Here is a 10,942-nt window from a genome sequence, read left to right on the forward strand (position 1 = left end):
GTGGAGTGACTTGCCCGAGGTTGCACAGCTAGGGAGTCGTGGGGCTGGGCTTTGAACCCCGGCTTGTCTGGCCCGAGAGCTCAGGCTGCCTCAGTTTGAGGCTTTAGAACCCCTAACCCCAGCCAGATTCTTTGGATGCAGATGTAATGCTGAGATCTCAACTAGAGCAGCCTTAGATGGTCCCGCTGCTGGGAGGGGAGGGCTACCCGTCCTCCACCCTGCACACCCCAGGAGCTCTCTCCATGCCTGTGCGCACCAGCCCTGCCCTCTCTCCACAGCTCATCACAACTCACCACCAGGCCTCGGCTCCCCGCTCAGCAACAACTCTGCCATCCCGCTTGCCCAGGCCCCTGAAATGCCCCAGCCCCGGCCCTTCCGCCTCGAGTCCCTCGACATCCCCTTCACCAAAGCTAGGCGGAAGAAAAGCAAAAGCAACTTTGGCAGTGAGCCTCTGTGATGGCGGCTGCCCTCTACCACCTGCCTTTAGGCTCCAAGAAACTGCTGGGCGGCCCCGCCCAGGCCTCCTCCCATCTCCCCCCACAGTGACCTGGGGCCCAGCGGGGCCCTCAGTCACTATGCCTGGGGCTTGGGGCTTGGCCGTCAGAGACTGCCTCGGAGACTGCGGTCCTCCTCCTCGTCCTCCTCGGAGAGGCCTGCCCCGGCTCCGTGCACCGCATCAGTGTTCCTACCCACCCTCCCACCTTGGAGCCGGCAACTTGGGCCTACCAGTGTTGTCCTTTGCCTCGATGGCCTCAGAAGCTTCGGACCTGCCTTGGCACCTTCATCACCAGCCCCAGCATTTGGATGACGCGCGACATCTTGGTGACTGAAATTTGTGCCTCCATGTGATTTGCCCCCTTTCCAGAGGGAAGCCTTGCCCTGCAGGAGGGGCACAGGAAGAGGCCTGGAGGGCGGTTCCACTGGGCTGAGAAGGCTGCTTCACATTAGGCTGCCCAATAAACTGCCTTTTAGAATAAATCCCCTCCCTGACCCTCTCTGACTACATCCCTGGGCCCTGCATCTCTGCGGCCATGGCAGCTGTCCGGAATGGGCGCTCACTGGCCCGAGATTTTAAAACCAGCAGGCTCCCTGCACCTGCAAACACAAAAGAGTATTTTTTTTCCTTTGGAGAGTGTCAGAGATTTCAAAGAATCTGTCACCCAGGGCCCCTTTGTGGAACTATTAATAGGACCAGGAGCTCACTCTGGAGAAGCTGGGGTGGGGTGCTTAGGTAGCCACAGAGGCAAGCCTCTGACTACACTACCTACCAGGTCAGAGACTTTAAGGGGAACAAAGAGCCTTTCTGAAGGGAGAGTGTTGGGTGGGGCGGGGCTCCCTCCTGTAAGGAAGGCAGAAGGTCCTGGAGGTTCAAGACGGGTATATGGGGAGGGTACTCCTGGTGGCAGAAGTTTGGTGAGCAAAAAGCACCAAGTGGCAACACTCAGCCCTGAGCGGGGACAAGAGAGATGAAGCTGTAGCGATGAGGTCAGGTGCAGACTCGAGGTGAAGGAAAAACCTTTAGGTGTCCTGAGCTGTGGCAGGGGTAGGCTAGGGAGGGCAGGAGGAGGCTCCACTTGGGGTAGAGCCAGAAGGAATGAAGAGGAGCGTCTGCTAGGGAAATGCATGGGGGAGGAGAGGCTAAAAGGGAAGGAATGTTCATGTCTTCTGGGACTAGGTGGAGCTCTTTCAGAGAATTTGAGCGTTTCTGGTCATGGTGGCTGGTAGGTGTCTTTAGACTTAAAAGGTTGGGTTTGAGAGGGTGCCAGGCAAGTCTAGTCAAGTTAACCCTGTATTATATATAGCTCTGGGCAAAACATATCAAATGATGACCATGCCTACATATAGTACCCAGAAGACTCTGAATCAAAGGTTAAGGCAACAAGGGAGACAGAAACAAGCCTCCTCATCCCATTCCAATCAATTCCAGTCATCCATGGGACATCTACGGGCCCAAGTGGAGACTCAGTGTTTTCAGCAAAAGTGGCCTTCGGGTTCCTGAAGAGTGACCTAGACAAAAGCTAGTGGGGGTGTGTGTGTGTGTGCTAATAATGTACTGCCCTGTGGCTGTGACCTTAAAAGTCAATGAAAAGGGGCTGGGGTTGTGGCTCAGTGGTGGAGCACTTGCCTTGCTCGCGTGAGGTACTGGGTTCGATCCTCAGCACCACATAAAAATAAACATTGTATCCATTATGAAAAGCAAATGAAGCTACGGGGTTTATTTTATTTTTTCCTCCCCTGGGGCGGAGATGGGCAGGCAGGAGCTCGCAGTGCCCCTGACCTCGACCTTATCCCTCCTTAACCCGTCCCTGCTCTCTAGCCTCTCCTTCTAGAGGTTTGGGAGATGGGCCTCCCGGTCTGCCCTAGACTGGTGAGGACCAAGGAAGTGGCCAAGTGCCCCACGCCCCGTCCGGACAATATCCCTTCGAAAGGGACCAGACTGCGCCAGAACCCGGCTCTGGACTAGCGGAGGAGCCGGACTGAGCGGAGCCAAAGGGCGTTCGGCCTTGATTGGTGGCGGCTGCAGAGCTGTCTTTTCAGTATTGAACCTTTTCCTCTTGGGAGGCGGGGCCTCAAGTCCCTTCTACCAATAGCATGTGAGGGGTCCGCCTCCGACAAGGGCACTTCCGGAAATGCTCCCGGCTTCTTACCATCAAAGTCGCAGCTGTTGACGCCCGGCCGGGAGTATCTAGATCACTTCCGGTTGGTACTCCACGGCCACGAGTCGCGATTGGTCGGCTGTAGACGGGACCTTTCCGGTGTCCAGGTGTGGGTTCTTTGGCTGAAAGAAGAAAATGGAGCGGTGCACGGCGGCCCGTGCTTGGTCTCTCTTATGGCTGCTGCTACCCTTGCTTGGCTCGGTCTGCGCCAGCGGCCCCCGCACTTTAGTGTTGCTGGATAACCTCAACTTGCGGGAGACGCACTCGCTTTTCTTCCGGAGCCTGAAAGGTTTGAGAGCGGGGTCCGAGGGGACGGCGCGTGAGGGTCAGGGGTGGGAAGGACGCCCGAGCCTGAGGGCATCACCATCCTCCCTGACACCCGCTTTTCTGGAGCAGGCGCCCAGGTGCGGCCTGCCGCCTGGAGTGGCTCGCGATATCTGCACAGGGGGTTGGTTCCCTTTGCGTCCTGACTGCCGTAGTTGACTGCTGCTTTTTTTTTTTTTTTTTTTCCCTCGTCCAGATCGGGGCTTTGAACTCACATTCAAGACCGCCGATGACCCCAGCCTGTCCCTCATTAAGTACGGGGAGTTCCTCTATGATAATCTCATCATCTTCTCCCCCTCGGTAGAAGGTAAGGGCCGCGCGTCGCCGGGATTCAGGACCCCGGACTGATCCATTGCTTTCTTCTGATTCTTGGGCAGGTTCAGGGTCTGGGGATGGGTTGCCAGCCCTGGCACTGCTGCTGCCAAGAGAAGAGAAAATGCTAATTTCTAACCTGGGCACAGTTAAGGGTTGTGGGGTCAAGTGTTGCCATAGACGGTGGAACTCGGGCCCTGCTCCTCTGCATAGAAGGAAGTTTTTTCTGCAAAGGGTCTGATAGAATGAAGAGTGCCTGATGGCGTCTGCCTGAGTGAAAAGAGGGATTGGCATGTTATTAGTATGGATTAGTGTAAAGAGGCATTGTGAAGGTTGGTATTTGACCTTAACCTCCAGCTGAGAAAAAGCCTTAACAATTACCCTGTCCTACCCATTTGATAGCAGCTGGATATGTTCAGAGGCTTAGCAGAGGGCTAATTGTTGAACAGAATCTTCTTCAAATTATCTAATAGAATATCTTCACTATTCTATTAATAGAATATCTTCTTCAAATTATTCCTGGAGCAGGCCCCCAGGCCCCTTATACTTCACTATTCCTATTTTAGGAGGCAATCCACGCCATCACTGTATAATTCTGTTACAAAGTTACATTAAACTGCAACTTGTCTCTTTCTACTGTGTTTGGGGAGGGAGGTTCCCAGCCTTCCCCAGGGCCTTAGAAAACAAATCAGTTGCTTATCTTGCTGAAAAACAGTTTTCACATGGTCAAAGCCTACTTAGATGTTTCTTCTAATATCCCCAGTTTTTTTGGCCATGCTTGTTTTGGTGAGAATGCTAGTGATTCCCTTCTTTATTTGCTTCGGTCTTTTCCTTGAAGGACTCATGTTATCCCTGTTTGCACTACCTTGTACCCTGCAACCCTCCCTCCCTTCAGTTGATGAAGCTTAGGACATCTATGCTTTGTTGACAGTTACTTTGTTTTCTGTAGTTCACATGTGATTGGGTTCTACTAAATCCCTTAAGTATTTTTCTCCAAAGGCCTGTCACTTACTATCTTGCTCCCCATTGCCCTGCAACACATGCCATTGGAACTGGCTTTTTGGAGGCAAGGGTAGTTGGGTGGATGTGACCCGGACTCTTCAAGTTAAGATCTTCAAATGAGAGGGCAGTTGGACTGGATCTGTCAGCAGAGTGATGGTTGTCTGCGTTTCTGCTGTATTTGGGACTTTGAAATATACACAGTCCAGTGGTTGGATAGTCCAGCAGTGAGATAATAAGGATAGAGCCTGCCCTTGGGAAGTTCTTTCAGTCTGTGTTTGAGGAAATAAAGATTGGAAATGAATTACCAAACCTTGTGTCAGGATTTAAGGTGGAGTGAAAAAGCTGTCAAGTTGTGCTTTTGGAGAGACTGGGAAGGAAAGGAGCAGTGGGGAGATGGATTGGAGAACATCGGGAAAGGGAGGTGGGAGAGATGCCACCAGCCTCAGATAGTATTTCTCGGGTTAGTCACTTGCGTATCTCCTTCCTGCATTCTACCACATTCCATGTCACTGTACTAATAAACCAACAATGAACCCGGTATCACCAGTGCAAATGGAAAGCCAGTGTCAGGTAGATGCTAACTGTGAATAGATAGACTAGAACCAGTGCTGGTAACTTCTACCGTGTATTGTTGCCTGCTACAGGTTCTCTCCTCAGAAAGGAGATTAGCAAGTATAGAGGAATTCTAATGCTGGTATCAAACTTAAGAAAAAGCTTGGAAAATAAATGGGAAGACAGTAACTTTGTCTCTGTGAGATTGAGCATTATTTAAAGCACTGTCCACACATCACTATTGTCAGCTTTTTGATCCTGGTGAGTGGGTCCCACACCAGCAGATGCTGCTGCAGGAAGTCCTCTCAGGCACTCTTAGGGAGAAGGCTCATACTGCTTAGGGTCCAAGGTATGGGTTTGGCCTTCCTCTGGGTCCTTCTGCAGTCAGTAACCACATTAGCTCCGCCAGGTTGCAAACATGGGCTGGCTCCCTTGTCCATGCACCAGTGGCTCCCGCCCGATATGGAATTAGGAGATTCCCAGGTCACGTGCAGTAGCGGCTCAGGGGAATGACACAGGCTGCCGGCAATACTGGGTCCTGCTCTGTAGATGGGAGGTGGGTTCAGAAAGGTGCAGGGATTTGCCTCGTTTAAGCCCAGGCTGCCTCAGTTTCAAAGCAGGTGTTCAGTGTGTCCCAGGCCTCTACCCACTAGAGGTCAGCAGCTACTTCACTGCTATTGTGATAATCACAAATGCCTTCTAGACAGTGCTCTGAGGGGTACGGTCACCCCAGGTTGAAAGCCTCTTTCAAGAAGCTGTTTTGGAATTGTCTGGGGCTCTTCTGGCCTTTGTAGGAGAGTGGCTCCTCCACAGGAGAGTGGCTAGATGGCTTTATACCTGTGATAAGAGGCAGCGTCCCCAAGAACAGAGTACTCTTTATACTTGAAGGTGAGGTGCTTTTTAATTTTTTCAGAGTCAGAAAAGGGGGCTGTTCCATGCAGACCTTCACAGAGGCCTTTCATGGACTCCTTCCTGTCCCCATGCCTAGTGGATGTCTAACAGACAAACTTCAATGTCTGGTCTTAGAAAATTGGCACTTTCATCCTTCCAGTTGCTTGGGCTCCTTGGGACTGTCCTTAATCCCTCTCTTTGGGTGGCAGCCACAGGCACCCCCTCAAGGCCCCTGTGGTTTACGTTCATGCCCATGGGAAGACCCCACCCCTACCCTGCACTCTGCTGTACTACCTCTGTGTGGCCTGGAAGCACTCATCACAGTCTGGACTTCATGGTGGCCTCCTAACCTGTCACATTTCCACCCTCACTCCCTTCCCCTGGTCTCCACAGCCACCAGGACCATCCTGAGAAAGCACAAGTGAAGTCACATAGGTCTTCTCAGAATCCTCCCGTGGCTCCCACTGCCAAAGCCCTCACGTGCGAGGCGAGCGCTCTACCGCTGAGCCACAACCCCAGCCCGAAAGGCAGTATTTCTAAGTGAAAGTTATATGTGACCTGAAATATGGTGCCCCGCTTGACATCCTTAGTCCCCAAACATTAGTAGATGTTTGACTATTTCTTCTAAACCTTTAAAAGTTCATGAATCTGAGGTGTTACTTGACTTGACTGAATCTTGACTTTTGGGAAATGAGGGCTCCTTTTCCAGATGGGGCACAGCAGCCCTCTCTTTCATTCTGGGCCCACTGGGGGTCCCATGTTGATGGATTGTGGCTGGTCTACAGGGGACCCCCACTCCTACCCTGAGTGTCAGGGAGCAGAGCCTGGTTACTGTGTCTGATGTCTTCTTTCAGATTTTGGAGGCAACATCAATGTGGAGACCATCAGTGCATTTATCGATGGGGGAGGCAGTGTCCTGGTAGCTGCCAGTTCAGACATAGGTAAGTCGGACCTGGGAAGTTCTGGTGCTTTCCTCCATTCTCCAGGGAGCTTGGAAAGCTTCACAAATGGAAGCTGTCAAGTTGGCATTCTCTGGGTGGGCCTTGGCCAGCAGTCAGTGAGGGGGCTGCAGGCTGCTGGGTGCTCAGGCCCTCCTGTGCTTTGCTGTGACCGGACAGTGAGATTCAGGGCTTGAAGGAGTAGAAACCCTGGCTGGGCTTTTTTCATTGTTGGCTTTGTTTTGGGGACTGTCCCTTAGAGAGAGAAGGCCCAGATATCTAATTGATTTTTGCCTTGTTTTCTTTTTCTTCTTTGCAGTACTGGGAATGGATCCCAGGGCCCCACACATGCTAGGCGAGTGCTCTACCACTGAGCCACACACTCAGTCCTTGTTTTCTATTTTGGAAAATTTCAGAGGTGCCTAGAAGTAGGGAGAGAGTTGCATCCTTAGTCCCCTGCGCTGATCACCCAGCTTCAGCATTCCTGGGCAGTCTGACGATGTTTTTTGTTTTTGGTGCTGGTACCAGGGCGTTTTACCACTCAGCTATATCCCCAGCCTTTTTTTTTTTTTTGAGACAGGCTCTCATAAGTTACTGAGATTGGCTTGGGACTTTTGATCCTCCTGCCTCAGCCTCCCGAGTACTGACACATTTTAAAAGTATGTTCCTTGTAATGGGGCATGACAAGGACTGGAGAAACCTGGTCAACCCAGGTTCTTCAGGTCAGGCTTGGCTTCAGAGGGGTTTTTTGTCATTGTGTGTTTGTGGAAGGAGACCAGGTGGTGGTTTTGTTCCATCAGTTCAGAGTGTGATCCCTGGAGGCAGAGGCTGGCCTGATGCAGCTGCGGGGTACTGGTGTTGACCAGTGATGAGTGAGTCATGGGGAAGCCATGACCCTGTTTGGCTTGAGCCCACTGTAAGGGCTTAGGCAGGCATCTCTTGGGTCTTTGCAGGTGACCCTCTCCGAGAGCTGGGCAGTGAGTGTGGGATCGAGTTTGATGAGGAGAAAACAGCTGTCATCGACCATCACAACTATGATGTCTCAGACCTCGGCCAGGTAATCAGGCCCACTGCCTTCTAGACTTCTGGCATGGATGGCAAAGCTCTGCTCAGCCTAAAGACAAGAGGGAGCTAGAGGGACTCCCTGGCCCGAGGAACCTTTTCTGGACACCTCTCTTTCCCTCTGCTCTGTAGCACACGCTCATCGTGGCTGACACTGAGAACCTGCTGAAGGCCCCGACCATTGTTGGGAAATCGTCTCTAAATCCCATCCTCTTTCGAGGAGTTGGGTGAGTGAGCAGGAAGAGGCCTGTAGAAACCTGGGGAAGGAAGGGTCACTTGGTTTTGGAGAAGCTAAACCAAAATTTGTGATTATTTGGGGGTGTTCCTTCCCCCAGCAGATGTGGGTGGGATTAATTTCTTATTGTAGAGAGAGGAGAGCTAAGTGTTTGGCTTTTGAGAGAGAAGGATCCATCCTGGGAAGAAGTGGCCCTGGCAATCCCTCGTCCTTTGGGCTCATTCCTGGGTCAGTGTCGGGCTGCTCTTCATTCCTTCTGCAGGATGGTGGCGGATCCTGACAATCCTTTGGTCCTGGACATCCTGACGGGCTCGTCTACCTCTTACTCCTTCTTCCCAGATAAACCCATTACCCAGGTAAGGACCTTTGCAACCTTGACCTTCCGCCTCTTAGGCCCGGTGGCAAAACACTTTCTTATTGGAAAATAAAAACGATGCCGGAGGCACGCTTGCTGAGGGAACAGGGTGGAAGGAAGGGCACGTGGGCAGAAGTGGTGTGCTCTCGGGTTCCTCCCTCAGATGAGGACACAGCCACTTAGGTGTCCAGCCTGTTGTCCTCTTGCTCTGGTGGCTTTGGTTTCACCTTGGCAGTGTGTGGGTGACCACCTCCATCTGTTCCCAGTACCCCCACGCGGTGGGGAAGAACACCCTGCTGATTGCCGGGCTTCAGGCCAGGAACAACGCCCGGGTCGTCTTCAGCGGCTCCCTTGACTTCTTCAGCGATGCCTTCTTCAACTCTGCAGTGCAGAAGGCCACACCTGGTGCCCAGAGGTGGGGCTCCCCGGGGCGCTCGCACGTGGTCTGGGCGGTGCAGGCTGTTTGTGTGGAGAAACCTGTGTGCCGTCTGGGGCTCTTGAATTCTTTGAAGATGGCTTGGTTGCTTACATTGCTGCGGTTGGCACTCCACACCTCTCACGGTCGTGGGGAGCTATTTAGAGACCAGCATTCCTTTAGAGATTTGTGTATTTACAGTGTAGGTGATGCCCAGGGCATCTGCATCTCTTCATTCTTCTGATTTTCTTTAACCATGGCTCCTGAGAGCATGAGGCCTACTCACAGAGCCTTGCTTAGTGTGCTCTCTTGGTGACCAGGGTAGCCTGTCCCATCAGGCACCACCAGGAAGAAGTTGGCCCCGGGCGCCAGCCTCTCCTTTTTCTTCTTGCAGGTACTCCCAGACAGGCAACTATGAGCTAGCTGTGGCCCTGTCCCGCTGGGTGTTCAAGGAGGAGGGTGTTCTCCGTGTAGGACCTGTGTCCCATCATCGGGTGGGCGAGACAGCCCCACCCAATGCCTACACAGTCACTGATTTAGTGGTAAGAGCTGGCGGGGGCGGGGGTCCGGGCCCAAAGTTTTGGCCAGATTGAGTCACTTTGACTCAGAAGCATTTGTGGGTCATTTTGGTGCCTGGGCTCGGGGGCATAAAGTAGGATGAAGACATTCACCTCTGTCCCTAAGGTTGTCAGTCTAGGTGTGGAGCCTCCACTAACCCATGTGTAGCAGAAGGCCTCGTTTTGAAGATTGTGCGTCACCATGGGAGGGGGCCGCGCCACTTCACTGCCCGGGAAGTCAGGTTTATAAGGAAATGGCATTTCAGTTGGCTTTTAGGATGAGTTTGTCAGGCAAGAGAAGCAAAGCAAGGCATGAGGACAGTGACAGAGCCTGCGCATCTGGGAATGGAAAGGGCCTCCATGGATGGTCGATGTCCATGGCCAGGGATTCTGTGCCGAGCACCTTGGGCAGGCAGAGGTGCTGCGGGGCACTGGCCCTGCTGAGGAGCGCAGGACAGTGGAGGGACTCCCACGGGCTGTAGGACTCGGGAGCTCCCTGCTGTGGTGGGAGGGCAGGAGTCACAGGCAGCACTGCCTGCAGGTGTGGCACTCTGAAGCCCCTGGCAGCCCTGGCTGACCCAGCCTTTCCTCTCAGGAGTACAGCATCGTGATTGAGCAGCTCTCCAATGGCAGGTGGGTCCCTTTTGATGGTGACGACATTCAGCTGGAGTTTGTTCGCATAGATCCTTTCGTGAGGACCTTCTTGAAGAGGAAAGGTAGGCAGTTCCTGCCAGAGAAGGCTGCAGGGGGCAGCCCACACCTGTGCTAGCCTCCATGAGGCCTGGCAGAGAAACACTCCAGGAAACCCCTGGTGTCGCTTCTTCCCCAGGTGGCAAATACAGCGTCCAGTTTAAGTTGCCCGACGTGTACGGTGTGTTCCAGTTTAAAGTGGATTACAACCGACTGGGCTACACCCACCTGTACTCTTCCACTCAGGTATGCACAGCGGGCAGTCCCTGTCTTCAGCCAGCAGTTCCCTGCCTAGGCCTCCAGTGGCCAGGGACTGCCATCTCTGTCCTGTTGCAGGTGTCAGTGAGGCCACTCCAGCACACCCAGTATGAGCGATTCATCCCCTCGGCCTATCCTTACTATGCTAGTGCCTTCTCCATGATGGCGGGGCTCTTCATCTTCAGCATCGTCTTCTTACACATGAAGGAGAAGGAGAAGTCTGACTGAGGGGCCAGAGCCCGGGACTCTGCAGCGGAGAGCGGAGGGTTTTTACCAGGGCGGGTTGGTGATCTCGTTTTGTTTGTTTTGTTCTGAAGCCGTGGGAAACGGCACAGCCTTACCTCAGTCGGGGGTGCAGCGTTGAGTACCAGGGGGAGGGGCCAGGGAATCATTTTTTATGCATTTTTTCCACCTTGAATTGTGGTGTTTTTCATATGTGCCGTCACTCCCATTTCTAAAGTAAAGAGAACCGTTGCCCCCACACTTCCCTGCCCCAGCCTGCTTTGCTCTCGGGCATCCTTAGATGCCCACTAATAAGTGGCTCCTTTTAGTTTTGCCAAGACTCAACTAGGAAATGATCCTAACTTCTCCTCAAAGGGTAAAATAAAGTTGTTAATACAGATGCTGGACTAAAAAAATTAGTTCCTTGGTTGAAAAGAACCTTAAATATATATTCACCTCGCTGAAGGCCATA

At 52.8% G+C, this 10,942-nt stretch overlaps 2 protein-coding genes across 12 annotated transcripts in view; both read left to right on the forward strand.

The window, feature by feature from the left end:
- Kif17 (kinesin family member 17) overlaps positions 1 to 2,182 on the forward strand; it is a 44,123-nt gene extending 41,941 nt beyond the window's left edge. For 4 of the 11 annotated variants that reach the window (XR_007352206.1, XR_007352208.1, XR_007352209.1 and 1 more), the window contains exon 15: positions 279 to 307. Coding sequence is in view for 5 of the 11 variants with exons in the window: in XM_048816172.1 (XP_048672129.1) it covers positions 279 to 830 (552 nt within the window). In the remaining 6 variants the exon portion in view is untranslated. Of the gene's footprint in view, positions 1 to 278 lie in introns of all 11 variants that reach the window. The other 7 variants (XM_048816172.1, XM_048816173.1, XM_048816174.1 and 4 more) reach the window with 3 other exon arrangements.
- Positions 2,183 to 2,703: 521 nt separating this feature from the next.
- Positions 2,704 to 10,731, forward strand: Ddost (dolichyl-diphosphooligosaccharide--protein glycosyltransferase non-catalytic subunit). Its single transcript, XM_015485590.2, has 11 exons — positions 2,704 to 2,946; positions 3,178 to 3,288; positions 6,593 to 6,679; positions 7,630 to 7,733; positions 7,871 to 7,965; positions 8,236 to 8,329; positions 8,595 to 8,743; positions 9,138 to 9,285; positions 9,896 to 10,016; positions 10,130 to 10,236; positions 10,327 to 10,731. The coding sequence occupies exons 1-11, from the start codon at positions 2,793 to 2,795 to the stop codon at positions 10,474 to 10,476; spliced, it is 1,320 nt and encodes a 439-aa protein (XP_015341076.1). The 5' UTR covers positions 2,704 to 2,792; the 3' UTR covers positions 10,477 to 10,731.
- Positions 10,732 to 10,942: the final 211 nt, after the last annotated feature.

This window comes from Marmota marmota, unplaced genomic scaffold (genome assembly GCF_001458135.2).
Source record: "Marmota marmota marmota unplaced genomic scaffold, marMar, whole genome shotgun sequence".
In the NCBI taxonomy this organism is placed as follows: Eukaryota; Metazoa; Chordata; class Mammalia; order Rodentia; family Sciuridae; genus Marmota; species Marmota marmota.